The sequence below is a fragment of the Rhinoderma darwinii genome, chromosome 1 (assembly GCF_050947455.1).
Source record: "Rhinoderma darwinii isolate aRhiDar2 chromosome 1, aRhiDar2.hap1, whole genome shotgun sequence".
Lineage (NCBI taxonomy): Eukaryota > Metazoa > Chordata > Amphibia > Anura > Rhinodermatidae > Rhinoderma > Rhinoderma darwinii.
In genome coordinates, this window is record NC_134687.1 from 428,878,642 (window position 1) to 428,904,921 (window position 26,280).

The following is a 26,280-nucleotide window of genomic DNA, read 5'->3' on the forward strand; positions in this document are numbered from 1 at the left end:
TGTTTTTGAAACGTATTTTGAAGTGTCAATTGAAAATTTTGCTAGTAAAACACATTTAAGAAGGGACATCACCTCGAATGAACTACACAGCGTATTTCAGGCATAGGTCAAGTCTATTTCGGAGAATAATCCGAGCATTTTACGCACCGAAATATACGTAGTGTGAACAAGGCCTAAAAATAATTAACAAGCAGTGGATGAATGTTATGGATGTTCATGTGGTCCTTTTAACATTCATGGTGCCATTGGAATGCACCTAAAATAACTGCTTTGTATCAAACCCGTTGTCTTTGATACAAGTCTTTGCCTGTTGACTGGACAACGTTAAGCTGAAGATTGACAAGTCCACCATTGGTTGGGCAGGTGTCCAGTAATGTAAACTACCTCACTACCATGTGACAACTCAAGTGATCCCACAGACAAGCAGCACACGGATCATTTCAAAATCAGCAATTGGAAATGATGCATCAGGTGACCAAAAAAAAAGTTCTATTTTTCTGCAATGGTTTCCTGCAGGAGGTATTAACAATACAATATTCGATGATGTCTATGAAAGAAGTTGGTGTTACATTATGGGTGGTATCTGAAATCAGAAGTGCTGCATTTTCTTTTTTTTACAGACAAAATCTTACAGTACGCTAATGTCCTTCTGATCCAGTGCTCTCCAAAATATAAAGAAAAGATTCAAAAGCGTCCATATTTGTTGTTTATTGGGGATTAAGGACAATATAAATTATTTTTATACATATAAGAGACTAAAGCTACTTAAAAACAAAAAAGAAAAATATATAGAATATTAATCCTGACATAAAAACACTTAGAGGTGCACGGCTTGTCTGGGTGGTAAGGAAAGTTCTGTCTGAATCCTGCAGAGCTGTAAACTTTTATAAATGAAATCAAAAGTTATCATTGACCTCCGTCTACTGTCTCTCTATTAAGTTCACACCAACTTTACAGAGCTCAACAGCTATGCAGCAAACCAACGAATACACGTTACCGCCAAAATTTCTACTGGAATTAATTGCACTGGGCGGAAGTACAGAATGTTTTTCTTGGTCTACATACAGTATACAGTCAATGTGTACCACAGAATATCAAGCAATGCATTAAGGCAATATATTTAGTCCATCTTCATTTCCCACATCTGATATATCCTATGTCAGCACTTTTCTGGAAACTTTACATGTATACAACCGCCAGTTGTTGTGAGGCTGGGCAAATCCATACACAATAAAAAGAGAAAATTCACTTCAGTTAGGTCGCTGTCCCTTCAAAGTGATATAAATAAGTCACAGAAAGTGTAACAGATGAAGCTGGACCCAAACCCACAGGCTTGTGTCATTTACAACCTCCCCAACCGTTAAAACGGGCCTTTTTTCCAAGTGTATTGGGATGAAACCGCACAGAAGTACAGACAGGTCTGTTTTGTGGACGGAGAATCATAGTCAAAGTGGACAAGTACTACTGGTGAAGATGAGCCCTGTCATCTGGTCGTTTGATGTGAATCCGCCTTACTCTTTCAATGCGATCCCGCTCATCATCATCGTCAAGGTGATGAGAGCGTCCAGCTGCCCCTCCTGTGGCCTCCAGCAGAGCATTGTCTGGTCCCCGTCCATCCTGTGCCTCATACAGTAGAATGTTAAGAGTTTCTTCATAGATTCTTGCCTCTGGAAACTCAACCTAAATAACCAAACACAATTACTTAAGGACTAGAATTACCACACTGAACTCAGAATTTACAGCACATTCACAGATCTTGCTGCATTGCAAAAAACAGAGCTCCCAAGATCCCAGCTTGACTAGATTTCAACTACCATATTTTAGGAATTTAATTGGTCAGTTAAAAGCGAATCCAATCTAGTACAGAACGTTCTCTCACAAAGAACACCACTTTTTTTTTTAAGCATAAGCCAGTGCGGAGATCTGCTTATCGCCATGGGCCTGGCTTCTTTAGCCTAGCCATCAGCTGTTATCGCCAGGGGAAGTCACATCTAGGAATATATATTCCCTGCTGCAGTGAATATGTAGAATTGAAGTCGATGTAACGCAAGGCTACACTAACTTTGCAGAGTAGGAGCCGCTCTTACAAAGATAATCTCCATTCTGGGCCATAGAGATGGGTCCCTAGTAGGGAACTCCCTTCTATAAAGTACATATACCCTGATAGGGAATATGGACAAATGTTCATGTCACGAGACCACTCCTTTAAAGAAAAGCTGTAAACGTTCCTCAGTGTGTTTGCCTAAGATGGAAGGAACACTATTCTTCTCTACCGAGATTGCCACCCTCTTTATTTAGTACTAGCTACATAAAAAGTAAAAAAATGACTAGAACGTAATTGAATACTTTAACTGCAATATTCAGTACAGAAGTCGATGCTGCCGGTTAACAAACCAACCTACCTTAGTTTGTTTCTTTTCTGTAGCATACACAATGGACGTACAGCACACCTCTGCAATTTTTCGACCCTGCCCATAGAACGACCAACAGCAGATTTCATCACCAATCACATCTTTAATGAACAAAACCCTTCCATTAAACCTCAAAGACAACTTGTCAAACAGCTCAATATTCTTAAGCATGTTGTCATCCGAGTTACTGCAAATAAAAAATAAAACAAGTAAAATTACTAATCCTGCCTAAGTCTTATCTGCAGAAAAACAAAGAAACAGAACATGCCTGACAACTTTTAAAGGGATTTGCAAAATATATGAGTACGCAGCACTTCATTCAGCATTCATTGAAGAGAATTTGAGAGTCCCAGTGGCCAGATCTCCAGGGTTGTAGGACAAGTCATACAAGTCTTCTTTAGGAACAGCCTTTTAAAAGGGAAGGGGTCATGATTTTTTTTTTTTATTCTTATATTGCTTTTAATATATTAACATAAATTTTATTTATTTGTGTTCTCATGTTCTACTTTTTACTGTGTTCTTACTTTTACTTCTCTATGGGGCTGCCATTTTTTTTTTCCATCTATGTATGTGTCGATTAACACATACAGAGATGCTATACGGCACATACATCCCCATAGAGAATGCGAATGGGAGCCGTTCCATTCTCAGAAGCGTACGCCGTCTGTGTGTGAACGGCACATGCGCCGCTCCCACACAGATCAAAACGAAGCTCATTCGCAGAGCGAAATCCGGCACCATTTTCATGTGGAGCGAAAGCCGCTGCCGGACAGTAAGATGACTTCCAACCATATGTTCAACGAAGCAAAGGCGCAAGGAAGAGGAGCGTAGACCAGCGGAGGCGGCAGTTAATTTATGTTCGTGTATGTGATGTGTGTATTATGTTCGTGTGATACGGTCTGCTGAGCCCTGTATCTAATCCTCCTAGCACTGTGCAGTCGCTCAGAAAATGGCAGCACAGATTGTAGGAGGTTTGAAGACATTCAAACCCCTCCCCCGCCTGGCACTAGCCAGAATAAGGGAGGGGGGATTATGTGAGGACACTAGAGAGAGTGTGTCCACCCCAAATTTGCAGCATAAATCAATGAGGTTACTTTACCACATTGCCAATGCGGCAATTTTGGGAACTGCTCCCTCTAGTGACCAGCACATGGAAATGTTATAAATTAGAATCGAATTTATAATATTTCCTGACTTGTGAAAAAATTAAAACAATGTGTAATCACTTATATACTAATTGTTTAACTGAAAAAATAAAATAAAAATTCTAGCAGCACATTCCCTTTCAGCAGTTTAAAGGCTATTAACCCCTTAATGACCAAGGATTATTTTTTGTTTTTTCACGGTAGCATTCCAAGAGTCGTAATTTTTTTTTTTTTTTTGTCGACCTAGCCATATAAGGGCTTGTTTTTTGCGGGACGAGTTGTATTTTGTAATTGCACCATTTTTGGATGCATATAATATATCGATTAACTTTTATTAACTTTATTTTAGGAGAGAATTGAAAATAAGCAGCTATTCCAGCAATTATTTTCACGTTATAAATTTACGCCGTTTACTATGCAACGTAAATAACACGTTATCTTTATTCTATGGGTAGGCACGATTACGGGGATACCAAATATGTAAAGGTTTTATATATGTTTTCCTACGTTTGCACAATAAAAATACTTTTAGAAAAAAAAAAACTACTTGTTTGTGCATCGCCGCATTCCAAGAGCCATAACTTTCATTTTTCCGTCAATGTGGCCTTGATTTTTGCAGGGCAAGGTGTAGTTTTCATTTGTACTATTTTTGGGTGCATAGGACTTATAGACTAAGCTGTTATTTTATTTTTTTAAAAAGCTGATCCATTTATGAAATATACATCTACTTCATCCTTTACCAGCCGTTACATTCATCACTGTTAAATACTTCAAAAGGCAAAACTTTGTTATAATTAGGACCAAGAAATACAAATTATGGAATAGCTGACTTCATTACAAGTTGTAACAAAAAGCTTTGTAAACATTACATACTTCCATGGTCTGACTGGTGTGTTCTTTAAAACACCACACAAAGACAGCAAAATGTATTTAATGTGATACAATGTAGTTAGGTAATCCTGCATGTGTCAAAAATACTCCTATTGTGGATTAACAGGAAATGTAATGTAATGATAATCTGGCAATGGTGGACCTTAGTGGGGAGACAGCAGAAGCGGCGCTCAATGGTAACGGTTTTCGTGTCTGTTCTAGGCCTTATAACAAGACTTACATTACTACTAATGTTTACACCTATGTCCTGAGGCCAATTGTAGTAATGCTGCCCCTGGCAGGGGTGCAACACACATTGGGGCAGATTATTCGTAATGCGCCAGAATTCTGGCTCAAATGGAGCCAGGAAACGGGGGTCTGCCTTAGAGAAAAGGGGCATGGCTTAAATGGTGACAAATTGCAGAGAAAGCGAGAGAGAAAGCGAGAGAGAAAGCGAGAGAGAAAGCGAGAGAGAAAGCGAGAGAGAAAGCGAGAGAGAAAGCGAGAGAGAAAGCGAGAGAGAAAGCGAGAGAGAAAGCGAGAGAGAAAGCGAGAGAGAAAGCGAGAGAGAAAGCGAGAGAGAAAGCGAGAGAGAAAGCGAGAGAGAAAGCGAGAGAGAAAGCGAGAGAGAAAGCGAGAGAGAAAGCGAGAGAGAAAGCGAGAGAGAAAGCGAGAGAGAAAGCGAGAGAGAAAGCGAGAGAGAAAGCGAGAGAGAAAGCGAGAGAGAAAGCGAGAGAGAAAGCGAGAGAGAAAGCGAGAGAGAAAGCGAGAGAGAAAGCGAGAGAGAAAGCGAGAGAGAAAGCGAGAGAGAAAGCGAGAGAGAAAGCGAGAGAGAAAGCGAGAGAGAAAGCGAGAGAGAAAGCGAGAGAGAAAGCGAGAGAGAAAGCGAGAGAGAAAGCGAGAGAGAAAGCGAGAGAGAAAGCGAGAGAGAAAGCGAGAGAGAAAGCGAGAGAGAAAGCGAGAGAGAAAGCGAGAGAGAAAGCGAGAGAGAAAGCGAGAGAGAAAGCGAGAGAGAAAGCGAGAGAGAAAGCGAGAGAGAAAGCGAGAGAGAAAGCGAGAGAGAAAGCGAGAGAGAAAGCGAGAGAGAAAGCGAGAGAGAAAGCGAGAGAGAAAGCGAGAGAGAAAGCGAGAGAGAAAGCGAGAGAGAAAGCGAGAGAGAAAGCGAGAGAGAAAGCGAGAGAGAAAGCGAGAGAGAAAGCGAGAGAGAAAGCGAGAGAGAAAGCGAGAGAGAAAGCGAGAGAGAAAGCGAGAGAGAAAGCGAGAGAGAAAGCGAGAGAGAAAGCGATCGATTATATATGAGAGCAGGATTCTCCTCTTCAATAATTGCAGTGTATAGAAGACATGATAGCAGTTAGGCTCCACCGACTAAAATCAAGAAAAAAAACCGGACAATTAGAGATGGCGCATGCAGAGGGGAAAAACATAAATCTGGAATACATGTTATGTAATGGCCAGGAATGGTGTTAATCCTCCTGTACACCCACACACTGAAAAGTCACCTGAAGAGTTAGGTACGTTTTAAAGGTATTGTTCACACGTGGCAGATTTGTTGCATACATTTTGCCACTTCCCATTTATGTGAATGGGGTTTGCAGAAAACCATTCAGATGTATGGAACATGTTTTAAACCACAGAAATTTCTGCAACAAATCTGCTGCGTGTGAACACACTATGAATACATTCCTTGTCAAACAGTTTCCCTTAAGGCTATGTTCACACGGAGTATTTTGGGGGAGGAATATCTGCCTCAAAATTCCGTTTGGAACTTTGAGGCAGATATTCCTCTCCCTGCACGCCGATTTTCGTGCCGTTTTTCGCCCGCGGCCATTGAGCGCCGCGGGCATAAAACAGCGAGATATACGCTTTCTCCTGCCTCCCATTGAAGTCAATGGGAGGTCAGAGGCGGAAGCGCCCGAAGATAGGGCATGTCGCTTCTTTTTCCCGCGAGGCAGTTTTACTGCTCGCGGGAAAAAGACGCCGACGCCTCCCATTGAAATCAATGGGAGGCGTTCTCGGGCCGTTTCTGCCGAGTTTTGCGACCCGGTTTCCGCGTCAAAAAACTCGGCAAAATACCCCGTGTGAACATAGCCTAAGATGTGCACAATAGATGGCAGAACCCTACCTGGTATAGGAATACTTGTTATTGCTTCTGTTGTAAAGTAGCTTGACTGCAGGCTGTGAAGATAAAAACATTCACATCTCAGTGATTTTAACAACCTTGGTGACAAATCTCTGCATTATCCATTCAGATGTTAGGAATGAAATAATTGTACTCACCGTAAAATCCCTTTCTTGTTGAATTCATTGTGGGAAACCGCACCATGGGTATAGGTCCCTGCCACTAGGAGGCTGTCACTAGGTAGGAAAAAGTCTATCCCGCCCACGCCGGGCCTGGAAAATAAATGCGGACGGGATCGGTATCCCCCTATGAATTCAACGTCAATGGGATTTTATGGCGAGTACACAAATCCAATTTTCTCGTTAATGTCATTGGTGGACAAAACACCGTAGGAAGTCTTAAAGCAGTCCCAGAGGGTGAGCTCAAGAAATGAGTTGCGTTGCTCGTACCAATGGAAATAGGCCTTCCACACGTGGCGATATACCTTGGCCGTTTAGAGTTTCTGGCCTTAGGAAATGTCTGAATGACAGGGTCAGAAATACTATAGGACCTCAATAACATGGCTTCCACAGCCACGCTGTTAAACGAAGCGGAGTTAAAGTTGGGTGGAACAGTGTACCTTGGTAAAGGAGATTGTGACGCAGCGGGAGTCACCACACTATATCCGCAAGCTGATTGATGAGGTCAGCGTACCAGGCACGGCGAGGCCAATCTGGGGCCACCTGGGTGGCTGGAATGCCCTCCGCCTTGATCCACACTAGAGCTCACGGCAGCAGGGGAAAGGGAGGGAAGAGGTACAGAAGAGAACCCGTCCCACAAGCAACTAGAGCTTCGACAACTATGGCCCCATGATGCCGAACCCTGGTCACAGACTGGAGCCTTGTGATTTAGAGGAGACGTGAAGAGGTCTGCCTTTGGAGTGCTCCACTTCTGACAGATATGGAGAAAAATCTCCGGATGGAGCAACGTCTCATGGATCCAGATTCTTCTGACTGGTCCGCAGCAGAAAGGACGGGCCCTAAAGAATGGCTGGTGTGATCTCCCACCATAGGAACTCCTGGCAAACCCGTAGAGGCAGTTTTGTCTGTGTGAGTGGATCTCTCTGTAAATGCCTTGTGTGAAATTGGGCAGAGAGAATGGCCTCGAAGGCAGACACCATCTTGCCCAGTACCCGTATGCGGAAACTACTAAAAAGGGGAACATCCTGACCAAGGAGGGCCACCCCAGCTTAAATGGCACTGATCTTGTCCTCTGTGAGGAATACTTTGGCAGACCTGGTGTCGAGAATCATTCCCAGGAATGCCATGTGCTGGGCTGGCACCAGGGGCGACTTATCTGTTGATAATCCATCCAAACCTGTGCAAAGTGTCCATGGTGATCTGGAGGCTGGAAAGATTGTCCTCTCTAGAGGAAGCCTTCACCAGGAGATTATCCAGGTAAGGGATAACAGCAAATTCCCTGTTGTGAAGAAGCAACATGAGAGTTGCCAGGACCTTGGTGAAAGCACTGGGAGCAGGGGTGAGCCTAAAGGAGCGCGACAAATTCGAAATGTTGAGAACAAACATTGAAGCCAAGAAAAAGCTGAAGGGCCCTTGCGATGGGTATGTGGAGGTAGACATCACGTATATCGAAAGAAAGGTACTCTCCCTGCTCTAGTGAGGCGACAACGGACCTCAATAACTTTATCTTGCGCCGTCAAGCTCTAACAAAGCAATCCAGCTTCTGAAGATTCAAGATTGGTTTGACTGACCTGTCCTTTTTGGGGCCTGAAGAGACTCAAATTGAAAGTTTTCACAGATGCTGACTTTGGAACGACGACTTCCTAAAAGAAAAAGGGAACGAACAGCTTGGAAAAAAACCCCAAAAAAACAGAAGCTTGATCTGGGGCGGTGTACGAAAGAACCGAGGAAGGGTCAGAAATTCGATTTTGTACCCTGTCGACAACACACCACCTCTTGAACCCCGGCATTGTCCACTTGGGCAAGCCATGTGGCTTGATAGGAAAGCAGTCACCCCTCACTCACTCAAAGAGAAGTGTCGTGATTAGACTCACCATCTGAATTGTGTGTGTACACAGGTCTACCTCTTGGGTAATCTCTTAGGCTACCATTTAGATGAACAAAGCCGAACTGGGACGTGAAAAACTGCCGTTTTCCACATCAGAGGTACACACATCCCCCATAGACTAGAGTCTATGGAGGGATGCATGCAGCGCAAAAAAAAATAAATAGGACATGTTTTCGTTTTTGACAGACCCTTCACACGGTCCGTTGAAACAACGGTCGTGCGAGCGGCCCCATTAACATGGTTTTAATTGTAGTCACACGTACTACATATATGCTCGTCTGAATGAGCCCTTCCATAGTGGGGTTATCGGCAGGTCACCTGCATAAACAGGGAAAGGGTTGGGGGACCGGCAGTGAGGGGACCACAGTGCAGAGGACCTGCCTGGTTTCCTCACAACAGGGGGTGGACTAGGCTGTAAATAGGCTGACAACCACTCTATAGCGAAAGGAAGAAAATGAAAAAACAAAAACTATAGACGCTAGACTAAAATGGAATAGCCAGTGTCTGTAAGAAGGGTATGGCCTGGCTGGTGTCCGTCTCCTAGTGTCAAGGGCCTATGGTGCGGTGTTGACCAATGACATTAAACGAGAAAAGTTTACATTGCGGCCATAAGCTGTAAAAGCCATACACTACTCGCGAACGTACATCAGTCCTCAGCAGATTTTTATGTAATAGTGCCACAGTGTGATAATTTACACATGATCAGAAACTAGGTAATAAAGGCGGATTTAGGAAGACTGACACATTGTTAGTCTGCAGTGTAATATGTACACCATCTACCCCCCCATACCAATAATACTGCACATTTATTCAGAATGAAACCTTCACATGTGTTTCTCACCTTATTAGACGTAGCTATCAACTTCTGCTCCTCTTTTGAAGATGTGATCACTGGGACTTTGCAGAACGGTTCATACACATCTTTATTCTAACGAATGAAAACAGTTAATTAATGTGGTTGTCCCAGTATCGACAATGGTCACCGATCCACAAGATAAGTGAAAATTGTCTGATTACTGGGGGCCCCACCAGTCACAAGAATGGGGGGTCCCGAAACCCCCCGTATCTCCTTACTGTATCCCACGCAGTGAGGAAGAGCTTGAATGGAACAGCGGTCTAGAATGCACCTGCCGCTCTAGTCAATGTCTATAGGACTGACTGAAACAGCTGAGCACTGTACTCATCTGTTTCCGTCATTCCCATAGTCTATGAACGGAGCAGCAGGGCGAATGCAGTGAGGAGGAACAGGGAGTTCGTGACTGTTCTCACGATTCATGGGGTCCCAGATGTGGGGCCCTCCAGTGATCAGACAAAAAGGCACTATCCATAGAAGTTGTCAATTCTGGTAATATCCCTTCAAGGAAGTTTTTCCCCCATGTTATTACATGATGCTTCTTCCCTTATAAAGTGTGACTCAAACAACGGTTACAAAAACGCAACAGAAATATGAACATATGAAACAGGATTGAAACACCAGAAAAGTGAATAAAATAACGGCTGTAACTTAGAAACTATATGAGCTCGTTTAAACTTGTATTACCAAAGACACGTATACCCCCGTTTAAGCCTACAGCTGAATAATCCCTATTCCACCTAAAATTTCTGATGAGATTACACCCCCCCCCCCCTTTCCTTCCATATCCTGCAGCTGCTCAAGACAGATTAAATAGTAATTGTCATTTCAGCAAACTTTGGACATGTTATAGTGACATGTCAGAAGTTTTTATCGGTGGGGTGCCGAGACCCACACCGATCGCTAAAACAAACAGGCAGAAGCGATCAACTGAACGGTCTGCAATGGGCAATCCTAGTATGCACGGGAAGTTTTCTAACAAAATTGCAGCTCCTTTTTGTTAGTACAAGAAAACTAGTGACAACAGTGTTCCTTCCATATCAGGGGCAGGCTTGCCAATAGAAAAACCGCAAGTTTCCAAGACTGCTGGGAATGTAACACAGAGGTAGTTGGTGGTTGCCTCCCGTCACTCTCGGCTTGAAGCCTGAAAATTCAGGTGTAGGAAAAAGCTCACTTTAGGAGCTCAATGTTTAGGAGACATTGCAGACTACTGGCATCTAATATATCCTATATAATGAATCTGAGTCCTGTGCCAGCATTACTAGACACCCCACAACAAGGAAACACTACCTGAAGAGATGCTTGACATTCATCTGCCAGTCCCTGCACCAAATAATACTTTGCTTCTGCCAAGAGTTCTTCAATTTCTCTTCGTGTTTCTGGAAGTGGTACAGCTCCATCTCTCAGGTAATTTAATATGGTCCCAAAGTGCTTCCCACATCGGTCTATAAGAATCCAACCTTAATAGAACACAATGGTGATTTAATAGGGAGTGCTATAGATTAAAAACACACAATGTAAATAAGAAAACAGCCATTGTCTACTAAAGGCAGAAATACACTACAATGGGACGTCTAAAATTCTCAGCCCCTTACAGTAGGGTATATGAATTGCATCTGCTGCAGAACCTCTGAGGTCAGGAAGGGGCAGCTTCATGATTATCACTCAATACATGTTCACAAAGATCAACTCCACCTTTCTAGTCTTGGGGCTTTCAGACCTTTAGTAAATACGGTTCACATATCAAGTTACGTAACTTACTAATTGCACACCATTTCAGAGACTCAAATGTGCCACTTATCCTTACTAGTAGGGTTGTCACGATACCAGAATTTGGACTTCGATACTGATACTGTAGTATTGCGATTCCATGCCAAAACGATACTTTGCCAACAATAATAATAAAAAAAAAACGTTCTTCCATTTTCTGACGTGAGGCACGTGGTTTGATGAATGTTGAACCTTCATGTGCCTCACATTAATAGTAATTAACCCCATCAGGCTTCTCACTTATAATAGACATTGGGTTAATGTGGGAGGTACATGATGGGGTTAACTGGTAAGATGGAGGTTCAAAATTCACAATACCACGTGCCTCACATTAATAAGTGAAAGTTTGTTATTTTTTTAACAGCATAATCATCATAAGTTTGTTGTGCAGGTAATTACGGCCGCGCCAATACTAAATGTGTATATTTTATGTATTGAGACTTATTTTAATGTTTATTGTAAAAAACGTGCATGTGGTTTTTTTTTTCTATTTAACATTACTTATTTTTATTTTTTTACTTTTCTATTTTTAAATTTGAATGTACTGGCATATATCTATATACTGATAGTACGCAGGCAATTGTTAGGACATACCAAAGTATGTCCTAACAACAGGAAATCTGGTCAGACAGCCCTGGGGTCCTTCAATAAACCCTGGGCTGTCTGCCCATATATGGTATGTTCCTCGATCCATCACAGGGATTCCTGTGATGCGATCCAAAGGGCATCCCCCCCTTCTCATTTTCCCCTTGAATGCTGCAGTCAGCTTTAAACGCAGCATTCAAGGGAATAGCGGCGGCAATGAGAGGTTTCTCTGATATCCGACGTTAGAGCGGGGCTGCGGATGTGTAATACAGCCATTGCCCCGCTCCTGACAAGCGGTCAGTATGAGGTGATGTGGCCGGCGCGGGCACTAAAGGCAGAACATGGGAGTGTTTTGCAGTGCGCCCGCCATGTTCGGTCTTCATTGCCGCCACCGCTCATTAGTGCAGCGCCGGCCGCATCATATCGTACTAGCCCCGCTCTGACTAAATTTATGTGTTACAATACTGAGCTGTGCGGCCGCGCTGCTTAGTATCGAAATACATGAATTAACGGTATTGAACCGCTTCACGGTGCACGGCATCTAAATAGTATCGATATTTCGATGCATTGTGCAACCCTACTTACTAGTAAGACATTCACTAGTGTCTATGTACATAGTCCTGGTTATGTAATAGAGCTCCTGTACTGCCCACTATGTACAGAACAATTGAGAAGACCACATGGAACTAGACTAGCCACCCATTATGAAAGCCTAAAATACGTGCACGTCTGTAATGGTACATTCTATTATGGTACATTACAGGAGTATCGGTTCTGATAGTAAGCATGCAGGCAAAATAAAAAGCTCTGCTTCCAGCAGATAATCAGCAGAATATAGGTGCCATATCCTACGAAAGGAATGCCTGCAGAGGCTGTGAGAAAAGTGCGATACAGAGTGCTGGCAACACCTGTATTCTGCGGATTGTAACTTTGGATAATTCTCTTATTGCACTAAAATAGTAAAGCAAATTATTACATTTACTCAACATTTTATGTAGATTCTAACTATAAAATGGTGTAAATTGACATTGAAAGGTGGAGTTTACAGCCCTCTTTCCTGATGTCTATCAGCCAAGTACTTACGAAAGTTTGAAGACACCTGAATTTCTAAAAACCATCACAAATTAAGATGGGAATTTTTTTTATTATTACATATTGTGATAAAGCATTGGTTAGATGTATAAAAAAAAACACCATGGAGATGAAATAAAATGAGCTAACTTAAAGAACCCCAGAATTTATCTTTTATTTGGGGGGGGGGAGAGGGGCTAGTCATATGGAAAAAGTAAGACTTACACATAATCTTACTTCAGAAATTTAGACGTCTCTAGGAAAAGGAAGGAGCCAGATGAATATAAATGTCAGAAGAATAGGTGTACATTGGTAACACCCAGTACAAAACCGGATTGTGGCTTCTTTAACTCTGTATGCTCCAGAACCAGAGAGGAGCTTTTTTTTCGTATTCTATAAGATTTTCTATTTAGAGGGGTTTCCCAGTCCCTAAAAATTGATGGCCTATCCTCAGGACAGGCCAGCAATAGCTGATGGGTCGAGGTCCGACTCCCAGCACCTCCGCTTTGGAGGTGCAGCAGTCATACGAGCGCTGTTTTATCTTCATTTCTACTTGCTCACTGAATCGTCTACATAGCAGTAGCTTCTTCTCCCATTGAAGTGAATGGGAGAAGGCTGCAATACGGTGAATCGCCGCTACAGTGAGCAAGTAGAAATAAAGGGGGAGCAGCGCCATCAGATATTGATTTTTAGGGACTGGAAAACCCCTTTAACATACACAGAATACAGAGACTACTATAAACATTCCACAATTTACAGGGTATGTTTATTTTTGAAAACCTCTTCTCAATTCTTCCAGCTGAGCGCTGAATCCGGATTACACCTTTCTATAGCGCCATTCTATAAGTTACGCACAGACTTATCCCCTATCAAGGAAAACTATCCAGTTTATTCTGGCACAGTCAGTTGGCCTGATTGGAAAAGAATTAGATAAGTTGCAGCTTTTACTAATTTTCTGCTAATATTTTGCAGCATGCCTTAAAGTAAACCTGTGGAACTCTATCAACATAGGTGGATTAGCTACTGTGACTTGACGCAAGACATCCCTTCAATTATTACACAGAATGCGGGGGCCCCTTTAAACATCAGCAGCAGGATACTGGCATGACTTGAGATGCTGGTTCCCTTGTACCCTAAGGGTATGTTCACACAAGGCTGATACACTGCATAAAACCACACAGCAGATCCACGGTGGTTGCCGCAGAGAGTTCCGTCTGAAAAACCGCACCGAATTGTAGTGCAGTTAGTTTCTCAGCTGGAATGTCCCCTGCGGAAAACAGGAAAAAAATAACACACAAAAACGTTCATGCTTACTCTTATCCATGGTGACGCGTCCCTCTGCCGTCCTGCAGCCCGGCCTCATGGGAGGACGTTTCATCCCATGTGACTGCTGCAGCAGTCATATGGGGTGAAACGTCAACTCAGGAGTCTGGCCTGGACAAAGAAGCACAGAAGTCTGGGCAAGTATACTGTTTTTTAAGTATATTATTTCCCCCGAGTGTGTTTTAGAATCAGTATTTCCGTAGCAAAAAAAAAAATCACAAAAACATCTGCTATTTGTTGCTGGTTTTACCTCCCATCGTATTCACTGGGGAAAACCCTCAACAAAAAAAGCAGCGGCTGCGAAAATACAATTGACATGCTGCAGATAAACAAAAAAATGCACGTCAATTTCTGAGCAGTATTTCCGCTTATCATTTACGCAGCATGGGGATGAGATTTGAACACTCTGCTGCTGTATCACGCTGCAGATTTTTCTGCAAAAATATCCATTGCGGAAAAGCCGCAGTATTTACGCTACGTGTGAACCCGGCCTAAATGTCAGGGCAAAACTGAGTCGGACAACATGGATTTCACCTGCCCGTCAGAGGTAAATGGTTGCAGACCCGTCTGGCAAGAGTCTTTGCCACTCTGCTAAATTAGGATTATTTTTTTCTATACAAGTCTGTACTGTGTCTAAGGCCACCTTTAAAGGGTAACTAAACGTTCAAACTTCTGACATGTCATATTGACATGTCAGACGTTTTGATTGGTGGGTGTCCGAGCACTGAGACCCCCTCCAAATTGCTAAAACGAAGCAGCATAAGTGCTTGTGTGAGTGATGAGGCGCTTTGTTTCGGTTTTGCTTTTTCCGGAAATCAATGTATCGGAGTACGGGCTTAATAGAAAGTCTATGAGCCCATACTCCGATACATACGCTTTCCGAAAAAAGCAGAACAGAAGCAAAGCGGCTGAGCGCTCACACATGCACTTCTGCTGCTTCGTTTAGCAATTGGTGGGGGTCTCAGTGCTCGGACACCCACCAATCAAAACTTCTGACAGGTCACTGACATTTCAGAAGTTTGTTAAATGTTTAGTTACCCTTTAACCCCTTAACGCTCAGCGACGTACTATTCCGTTCGCGCTCAGTGACAGAATAGTACGTCGCGGGAGTAACGGCCATGTCGGCCGTCTTCCCGACATATACAGGAGCTGTGACAGCTGTTGTCTTGTACAGCAGTTGCCGCAGCTCCTATAGCGGGGACCGATCACTGTGTCCCCGCTGATTAACCCCTTAAAAGGCGCGTTCAAGGCTTTTTAGGGGTTAAGCTACCATCGCCGGCCTGCTACATGATAGCGGCCGGCGATGGTGACTATGGCAACCGGACATCTAACAATGGCGTCCGGCTATGCCATCGACAGAAGCTAGTGGGTCTTGACAAAATCAGGACCCACTATGCTTGCTGTCAGTGAGTAGCTGACAGCTCTAATACACTGCACTACGGTGTAGTGCAGTGTATTAGAATAGCGATCAGGGCCTCCTGCCCTCAAGTCCCCTAGTGGGACAAAGTAATAAAGTAAAAAAAAAAATTAAAAAAAAATGTGTAAAAATAAGAAAATAAACGTTTTAAAAAAGGTGATAAAAGTAAAAATCCCCCCTTTTCCCTTATCAGTCCTTTATTATTAATAAAAATATATAAACAAACAAATAAACTATACATAATTGGTATCGCCGTGTCCGTAACGGCCTGAACTACAAAATTATTTCGTTATTTATCCTGCGCGGTGAAAATAATAATAAACCGTACCAGAATCACATTTGTTTGGTCACTTCACCTCCCAAAAAAATCTAATAAAAAGATCAAAAAGTCGCATGTACCTAAAAATGGTACTGATCGAAACGACAGTTCGTAACGCAAAAAACAAGTCCTCGCACGGCTTTATTGATGGAAAAATAAAAAAGTTCTGGCTCTTAGAATATGGTAACACAAAAAGTAAGTTTTATTGTGCAAGCATAGGACATAAAAAAAACCTATAAAACATCTGGTAGCGCCGTAATCGTATCACCCCGCAGAATAAAGTGAATGTGTCATTTATAGCGCACGCTGAACGCTGTAAAAAAAAAAACAATAGTAGAATTGCTGTTTTTTATTCACCACGCCACTTAAAAATAGAATAAAAACTGATCAAAAAGCTGCATGCACCCCAAGAAAACTACAATGGTTTCCTCAAGGGGTCTAGTTTCCAAAATGGGGTCACTTTTGGGGGATTTCCACTGTTTTGGCACCACAAGACCTCTTCAAACCGGACATGGTGCCTAATAAAAAGGAGGCCTCAAAATCCACTAGGTGCTCCTTTGCTTCGGAGGCCGGTGCTTCAGTCCATTATCGCACAAGGGCCACATGTGGGATTTCTCAAAACGGCAGAATCTGGGCAATACGTATTAAGTTGCGTTTCTCTGATAAATCCTTTTGTGTTATAGAAAAAAAAAATTGTATAAAAAGGATTTTCTGACAAAAATAAATAAATATGTAAATTTCACCTCTACTTTGCTTTAAATTCCCGTGAAACACCTAAAGGGTTAATAAACTTTCTAAATGCTGTTGTGAATACTTTGAGGGGTTTAGTTTCTAAAATGGGGTGTTTCATAGGGGTTTCTAATATCTGGGCCCCTCAAAGCAACTTCAGAACTGAACTGTAACCTAAAAAAATAATTAGGCAATACTTCGCTTTCTTACATTATACTGATAATGAGCAGTGCCCACCCTGAGATGACCCCAGTTTTGACCGTTTGTATAAACGGAGACCCCTATTAGACCGTTTCAGTGCCTGATTTTCCCAAGCATACACCCCCAAGAAGTGTATTTCTATTGATGAGTCCTTGGTGGATTTTAAAGGGAGGGTTCAATTCCGCCAGTACCTGCCGAGTAAGAGGGCAAGGTATGGCGTGAAGCTGTATAAGCTGTGCGAGAGTGCATCAGGGTATACCTATAAATTTAGGATATATGAAGGGAAGGACACCAGTATTCAGCCCCCAGAATGTCCCCCCTTACTGGGAGTTAATGCAAAAATTGTGTGGGATTTGGTGCACCCACTGCTGGACCAGGGTTACCACTTCTACCTGGATAATTTTTATACCAGCGTCCCACTCTTCAAGTGCCTCGCTTACAGAAGTCCTGCGGCATGCGGCACTGCTAGAAGAAATCTGAGAGGCCTCCCTAAGACTCTGCTTGGGCAAACACTCAGAAGGGATGAGAGCAGGGCACATTCTAGCAGCAACATATTGTGTGTCACGTGCAAGACAAGAGAGATGTCCTTGTATTGACAATACATGGCCACACCAGTACCCATGTACCTGTACGAGGTACCAGTACAGAGACCCCCAAACCAGACTGCATCCTGGACTACAATAGGTACATGGGAGGGGTGGACTTGTCAGATCAAGTCCTGAAGCCCTACAGCGCCATGCGGGGTGGTATAAGAAGCTGGCCGTGTACATCATTATCAAGAACCTAATCTTTAGGGACCAAGAAGGGGGCACCCGGTACTTCTGGAAGCGGGGCCACACGCATCGTACCAGGGCAACACTTTCCAGAAGAAGTTCCCCAAACTGGCAAGAGGGGAAAAAGTCAAAAGAGGTGCAAAGTCTGCTATAAGAGGGGGATAAGGGAGGACACAATATATCAATGTGACAGGTGTCCCAAAAAACCAGGGCTCTGTATGAAAGTTTTAAAATTTACCATACATCCCTTAGATTTTTCATCTACCCTGATGCACTCCGCACAGCTTATCCCCCTCATCTTTCCCTTCTGAGCCACGCTGTGTGCCCAGGCAGCTGATAACAGCCACATGTAGGGTATTGCCGTACCCAGGGGTACCCACATTACAGTTTATGGGGTATATATCTCTGGTGGCGAAATCGCGGGGTTTGCCGATAGTTAGTATGGCAAACGGAAGCTTCCAGGTCTGCCATAGACGGAAGCCCATCAGGACCAACCTTCGGCTGGTCTTGATAGGCTTCCTGTCAGAGTGACAGGAAGTCACTGTGTCGTTCCCGATGCACACGGTCGGCGACAAGGTGTGCATCGGGAACTGGGAGATCAGCTGCCCCCGACAGCTGACACTCCAGTGCTGCCGATCAGCGGCTCATCGCCGCTGATTTCGGCAATTAACAAGATAAATGTGGTGCTCGATTGCGATCACCACATTTAGGAGGTTTGTAGCACATGAGCAGCCCCCATGAAATTGTGGGGGCTGCTGATGCTTGTGATGGCATCCGGAGGCCAGGCAACGGCCTCCGGGTTTGCAATTTATGGAAGCCTATGAGGACCAGCCTCTGATTGGCCCTCGTAGACTTACAGTCAGAGTGACTGTGACCTCACACTGACAGTTGGAATACGTTACACTATCTAGGTAGTGTAATGTATTCTAGCAGCGATCAGAGCTGCAGGTAAAAAAGAAGTGTAAAAAGTTTAAAAAAAAAGTTCATAAAAATGTCAAAATAAAAGTTTTTGTTTTCCTATAATAAGTCATTTATTATACGGAAAAAATGAAAACGTTAAAAAAAAAAGTACACATATTTGGTCCCAAACTATGAAACTATAATGTTATTTTTTCCGCACGGTGAACGCCGCAAACAAAATAAATGGAAAAAACTGTGTCAGCATCGCTATTTTTTGGTCACCACCCCTCCAAAGATATAGAATAAAAAGTGATCAAAAAGTCGCATTTACCCCAAAATGGTACCAATAAAAACTACAACCCGTCCTGCAAAAAACAAGACCTCCCACAGCTTTTTTGACGAAAAAATAAAAAGTTACGGCTCAGAAAATAAATTATTTTATAGAAACGTAATTTTATTGTGCAAACGCTGCAAAACGTAAAAAAAACAGAACTATACACATACGGTATCGCCGTAATAGTACCGACCCGCAGAATAAAGTAAAACGTAATTTATTGCACACGGTGAACGCTGTAAGAAATAAAGAATTTAAAGAGACTCTGTCTGTCACCACATTAGAAGTGCCGTATCTCCTACATAAGGAGATGGGCGCTGTAATGTAGGTGACAGTAATGCTTTTTACTTAGAAAAACAATCTGTTTTCACCACTTTATTAGCGATTTTATATTTATGCTAATGAGCTGCTTAATGCCCAAGTGGGCGTGTTTTTACTTTAGACCAAGTGGGCGTTGTACAGAGGAGTGTATGACGCTGACCAATCAGCATCATGCACGCCTCTCCATTCGTTTACACAGGGATCCTTTTAGATCACTATGTGCTGTCTTATACTAACACACTAACAATACTGAAGTGTTTAGACAGTGAATAGACATTCCACGGGATGTCTATTCACAATCTCTGCACTTCGTTACTGTTTTTGTGGCAGTTACAGCAAAGCGTAATCCCGCGAGATTACGCGGTAAATGACAGGTTACAGCGAGATTACGCTTTGCTCTGCTGTAACTACCACAGAAACAGTAACGAAGTGCACAGATTGTGAATAGAAATCCCGTGGAATGTCTTCACTGTCTAAACACTTAGGTATAGTTAATGTGTTAGTATAAAACAGCACATAGCGATCTAAAAGGATCCCTATCCGCTGCCTAAATGAATTGAGAGGAGTGCATGACGCTGATTGGTCAGCGTCATACACTCCCCTGTACAACGCCCACTTGGTCTAAAGTAAAAATACGCCCACTTGGGCATTAAGCAACTCATTAGAATAAATCTAAAATCGCTAATAAAGTGGTGAAAACAGATAGTTTTATTAAATAAAAAGCATTACTGTCACCTACATTATAGCGCCCATCTCCTTATGTAGGAGATAGGGCACTTATAATGTGGTGACAGAGCCTCTTTAAAGGGCCAAAATCGCTTTTGTCACCTTAGCTCTAAAAAAAGATCCTGTGGGGTGAAAATGCTCACTATACCCCTAGAAAATTTCCTTGAGGGGTGTAGTTTCCAAAATAGGGTCACTTTTGGGGGGTTTCCACAGTTTTGGTCCCTCCGGGGGGTTGCAAACCCGACATGGCACTGAAAACCAATCCAGCAAAATCCAAAAGGCGCTCCTTCCCTCCTGAGCCCTGCTGTGGGTCCAAACATCAGTTTATGACCACGTATGGGGTATTGCCGTAATTGATTTACAAATGTTGGGGTGCTTTTTCTCCTTTATTCCTTGAAAAAAATTCCAAACAAAAAAAAAGGTGATTTGCATCTTCACAGACTAATTCCTGCAAAAAAACTGTGAGGTCAAAATGCTAACTATACCCCTAGAAAAATGCCTTGAGGGGTGTAGTTTCCAAAATGGGGTCACTTTTGGGGGTTTTTGACTGTTTAGGTACCACAAGACTTCTTCAAACCTGACATGGTGCCTAAAATATATTCCTAAAAAAAGGAGGCCCCAAAATCCACTAGGTGCTCCTTTGCTTCTGAGGCCGGTGTTTCAGTCCATTGGAATACTACGGCCACATGTGGGATATTTCTAAAATCTGCAGAATCTGGGCAATTAATATGGAGTTGCGTTTCTCTGGTAAAACCTTCTGTGTTACAGATTTTTTTTTATTACAAATAAATTTCGGCAAAAAAAATTGAAATTCGTAAATTTTACCTCTACTTTGCCTTAATTCCTGTGAAACACATAAGGGTTAAAATACTTTCTGAATGTGGTTTTGAATACTTTGAGGGGTCCAGTTTTTAAAATGGTGTTTTATGGGGGTTTCTAATACATAGGCCCCTCAAAGCCGCTTCAGAAATGAACAGGTACCTTAAAAAAAAAGGTTTTTGAAATTTTCTTAAAAATATGAGCAATTGCTGTTTATGTTCTAAGTCCTGTAACGTCCAAGAAAAAAAAAAAATGTTCAAAAAACGATGCCAATCTAAAGTAGACACATGGGAAATGTGAACTAGTAACTATTTTGGGGGGTATAACCATCTGTTTTACAAGCAGATGCATTTAAATTCAGAAAAATGCTATTTTTTCAAAATTTTCACAAATAAACACTGAATATATCGAACAAATTTTACCACCAACAAAGCCCAATGTGTCACGAGAAAACAATCTCAGAATCGCTTGGATAGGATTAAGCATTCCGACGTTATTACCACATAAAGTGAAATATGTCAGATTTCAAAAATGGGCTGAGCCTTAAGGCCCAAACTAGGCTGCGTCCTTAACCCCTTAGTGACCAACAATACGCCTTTTCACGTTAGTCACTAAGGGGCCTTAGGCTAGGCTGACGCCTTTTCACGTGAGCCTAGTCAGAGTCCTGCACGGGTCTCCCGTGCAGGCTGGAGCCGGGGCTCAGCTGTCTGATGACAGCTGAGCTCCTGCTCCAAAACCCGCGATCAAAGTTTTCTTCGATCGCGGCCGTTTAACCCGTTAAATGCCGCAGTCAATAGCGACCGCGGCATTTAACTTGTTTACAGAGGGAGTGAGCTCCCTCTGTCACCCATCAGCGGCGCACAAATGCAATCGCGGGTCTCCGATGGGTTGTCATGGCAGCCGGGGGCTAGATAAAAGCCCCCAGGTCTGCCTTGGACATATGCCTATTAGGACGCGCCGGCAGCACGTCCTAACAGATTGCCTGTCAGATTTAGGGTATGTGCACACACACTAATTACGTCCGTAATTGACGGACGTATTTCGGCCGCAAGTACCGGACCGAACACAGTGCAGGGAGCCGGGCTCCTAGCATCATAGTTACGTACGACGCTAGGAGTCCCTGCCTCGCTGCCGGACAACTGTCCCGTACTGTAATCATGTTTTCAGTACGGGACAGTAGTTCCACGGAGAGGCAGGGACTCCTAGCGTCGTACATAAGTATGATGCTAGGAGCCCGGCTCCCTGCACTGTGTTCGGTCCGGTACTTACGTCCGTAATTGACGGACGTATTTCGGCCGCAATTAGTGTGTGTGCACATACCCTTACACTGACAGGCAATAATGCTCTGATATACGAAGTATACCAAAGCATTATAGCAGCGATCTGAAGATCGCACAGTAAAGTCCCCTAGTGGGACTAATGAAATAAATAATAAATGTGAAATAAAAAGAATAAAAATGACAGTAAAAAAAAAAAAAAAAAAAAATTATTTTCCATAAAAAGTGGTTTTATTTAGTAAAAGTGTAAAAAATAAATAAAAAGTACACATATATGGTATCGGCGCGACCGTAATGACTCCATTAATAAAGTTAATGCAATTTAAACCGCAAGGTGAACACCGTAAAAAAAAAAACGCAAAAAACAATGGCGAAATAGCAATTTTTTTCCATTGCCACCCAAAAAAGTAATAAAAAAAAGAATCAATAAGTCCCATACACCCCAAAACAGTACCAATCAAAACTACGTCTCGTCCCGCAGAAAACAAGCCCAAAAAATCACTACATTGATGGAAAAATAAAAAAGTTACGGCTCCTGGAAAGCGACGATGCAAAAACAAATAATTTTAGTTCAGTGTTTTTATTGTGCAAAAGTCGTAAAACAGAAAAAACCTCTACATATGTGGTATCGCCGTAATCGTACCGATGCATAGAATAAAGGTAACATGTTATTTACGCCGCACAGTGAACGGCGTCAATTTAAAACACAGAACAATGGTGGAATTTCAGTTTTTTTTATAAACCCCCCAAAAAAAAGTTAATAAAAAAATTATATGTACCCGAAAATGGTGCTATTAAAAAGTACAACTAATCCCGCAAAAAACAAGTCCTCATACAGCTATGTAGACGAAAAAATAAAAGTTATGAATGCGACCATAGAAAAACTAATAAAATAGCTTGGTCATTAGGGCCTAAAATGGGCTGGTCACTAAGGGGTTAAGGGGGTTAAAGAGGCTCTGTCACCAGATTATAAATGCCCTATCTCCTACATAATCTGATCGGCGCTGTAATGTAGATAACAGTGGTTTTTATTTTGAAAATCGATCATTTTTGAGCAAGTTATGAGCAATTTTAGATTTATGCGAATTAGTTTCTTAACCCCTTCGCGCTCAGGTCAGTACTATTACGTCGCGCTAAGTACATCGTTCGCGCTCAGGTCAGTAATCGTACTGACCTGAGTAAACACGGCGCCATCTTTCCCCGGCGCGTGTCTGAGCTGTGATACCTGCTGTTTCCGACAGCAGGCTATCACAGCTTAGTGTGCAGGGACCGATCTCGGTGGTCCCCGCCGATTAACCCCTTAGAAGCCGCGTTCAATAGCGATCGCAGCTTCTTAGGGGTTAAGCTGCCATCGCCGGCCTGCTACACGATAGCGGGCCGCGATGGCTACTATGGCAACCAGAATCCTAACAATGGACTCTGGCTACGCCATCGACGGAAGCCTAGTGGGTCCCGACAAAGTCAGGACCCACTATGCTTGCTGTCAGCGAACAGCTGACAGCTCTAATACACTGCACTACAGTGTATTAGAATAGCGATCAGAGCCTCCTGCCCTCATGTCCCCTAGTGGGACAAAGTAAAAAAAGTGTGAAAAAGTAAAAAAAAGTTGTGTAAAAATAAGAAAATAAAAGATTTAAAAAGTAATAAAAGTAAAAATCCCCCTTTTTCCCTTATCAGTCCTTTATTATTAATAAAAAGATATAAACAAATAAACTATATATAATTGGTATCGCCACGTCCGTAACGGCCTGAACTACAAAACGATGTCGTTATTTATCCCGCTCGGTGAACGCCGTAAAAGAAAATAATAATAAACCGTACCACAATCACAATTGTTTGGTCACTTCACCTCCCAAAAAATGGAATAAAAAGAGATCAAAAAGTCGCATGTACCTAAAAATGGTGCTGATCGAAACTACAGTTCGTTACGCAAAAAATAAGTCCTCGCACGGCTTTATTGATTGAAAAATAAAAACGTTATGGCTCTTAGAATAAGGTAACACAAAAAGTGAATGATTGTTTACAAAACGTATTTTATTGTGCAAACGCCATAAGACATAAAAAAAAGCTATAAACATCTGGTATCGCCGTAATCGTATCGCCCCGCAGAATAAAGTGAATATGTCATTTATAGCGCACGGTGAACGCTGTAAAAAAAATAGAATAAAAACAATAGTAAAATTGCTGTTTTTTTAGTCACCGCGCCACCTAAAATTAGAATAAAAACTGACCAAAAAGCCGCATGCACCCCAAGAAAACTACAATGGATTCCTCAAGGGGTCTAGTTTCCAAAAAGGGGTCACTTTTGGGGGGTTTCCACTGATTTAGCACCACAAGACCTCTTCAAACCGGACATGGTGCCTAATAAATTAAATTAATTAAATGTCACCTCTACTTTGCTCTAAATTCCTGTGAAACACCTAAAGGGTTAATAAACTTTCTAAATGCTGTTGTGAATACTTTGAGGGGTCTAGTTTCTGAAATGGGGTGTTTGATAAGGGTGTCTAATATATGGGCCCCTCAAAGCAACTTCAGAACTGAGCTGGAAATTAAAAAATAAAATATAAATGAGGCAATACTTCGCTTCTTACATTATACTGATAATGAGCCGTGCCCACCCCGAGATGACCCCAGTTTTGACCGTTGGTATAAACGGAGACCCCTATTAGACCGTTTCAGTGCCCGGTTTTCCCAAGCATACACCCCCGAGAAGTGTATTTCTATAGATGACTCCCTGGTACATTTTAAAGGGAGGCTTCAATTCCACCAGTACCTGCCGGGTAGGAGGGCAAGGTATGGCGTGAAGATGTATAAGCTGTGCGAGAATGCATCAGGGTATACCTACAGATTTAGGATATATAAAAGGGAAGGACACCAGTATTCAGCCCCCAGAATGCCCCCCCTAACTGGGAGTTAATACAAAAATTGTGTGGGATTTGGTGCACCCACTGCTGGACCAGGGTTACCACTTCTACCTGGATAATTTGTATACCAGCGTCCCACTCTTCAACTGCCTCGCTTCCAGAAGTCCTGCGGCATGCGGCACTGCTAGAAGAAACCTGAGAGGCCTCCCTAAGACTCTGCAGGGCAAAGCTCAGAAGGGGTGAGAGCAGGGCACAATCTAGCAGCAACATATTGTGTGTCAAGTACAAGACCAGGGAGATGCCACACCAGTACCCATGTACCTGTACGAGGTACCAGTACAGGGACCCCCAAACCAGACTGCATCCTGGACTACAATAGGTACATGGGACGGGTGGACTTGTCAGATCAAGTCCTGAAGCCTTACAGTACTTCTGGAAGCGGGGCCACAGGCATCGTACCAGGGCAACACTTTTTAGGAGAAGTTCCCCAAACTGGCAAGAAGGGAAAAAGTCAAAAGAGGTGCAGAGTCTGCTATAAGAGGGGGATAAGGAAGGACACAATATATCAATGTGACGCGTGTCCCGAAAAACCAGAGCGCTGTATGAAAGAGTGTTTTAAAATTTATCATCCATCCCTTTATTTTTAATTTACCCCAGTTTTAGTCGCTCTGATCCACTTCGCACAGCTTACCCCTCCTCATCTTTCCCCTCTGAGCCCTGCTGTGTGCCCAGGCAGCTGATAACAGCCACATGTAGGGTATTGCCGTACCCAGGAGAACCAACATTACAGTTTATGAGGTGTATATCTCCGGTGGCGCATGCTGGGTACAATATTTCGGACACTGAATTGGCATATATGTATAGAAAATTGCAAATTTCACTCTGCACCAACTGCTGCACATTATCTTTTACACAATACCTGTGGGGTCAAAATGCTCACTACACCTCTAGATGAATGCCTTAAGGGGTGTAGATTTTAAAACAGGGTCACTTCTCGGGGGTTTCAACTGTACTGGTACCTTAGGGGCTTCTGCGTACAAGACTTCGCACCAGAAAAGCTCCAGTAGGCCAAATGGTGGTCCTTTCCTTCTGAGCCCTGCCGTGTGCCCAGGCAGCTAATAACAGCCACATGTAGGGTATTGCCGTACCCGGGAGAGCCCACATTACAGTTTATGGGGTGTATGTCTTCGGTGGCACATGCTGGGCACAATATATCGGACACTGACATGGCATATATATAGAAAATTGCAAATCTCACTCTGCACCATCTGCTGCGCATTATCTTTTACACAATACCTGTGGGGTTAAAATGCTCACTACACCTCTAGATGAATTCCTTAAGGGGTGTCGTTTTTAAAACGGGGTCACTTCTCGGGGGTTTCAACT

At 42.8% G+C, this 26,280-nt stretch overlaps 1 protein-coding gene across 4 annotated transcripts in view; it reads right to left on the reverse strand.

Moving 5' to 3' along the window:
• Nucleotides 1-683: 683 nt before the first annotated feature.
• KCTD10 (potassium channel tetramerization domain containing 10) overlaps nucleotides 684-26,280 on the reverse strand; it is a 43,093-nt gene continuing 17,496 nt past the window's right edge. For all 4 annotated transcript variants that reach the window (XM_075830547.1, XM_075830555.1, XM_075830563.1 and 1 more), the window contains exons 3-7: nucleotides 10,756-10,925; nucleotides 9,454-9,540; nucleotides 6,549-6,601; nucleotides 2,403-2,598; nucleotides 684-1,680 (exon numbers count right to left, since the gene is read on the reverse strand). In XM_075830547.1, coding sequence (XP_075686662.1) covers nucleotides 1,462-1,680; nucleotides 2,403-2,598; nucleotides 6,549-6,601; nucleotides 9,454-9,540; nucleotides 10,756-10,925 — 725 coding nt within the window. In that variant the 3' untranslated portion in view covers nucleotides 684-1,461. The remainder of the gene's footprint in view (nucleotides 1,681-2,402; nucleotides 2,599-6,548; nucleotides 6,602-9,453; nucleotides 9,541-10,755; nucleotides 10,926-26,280) is intronic.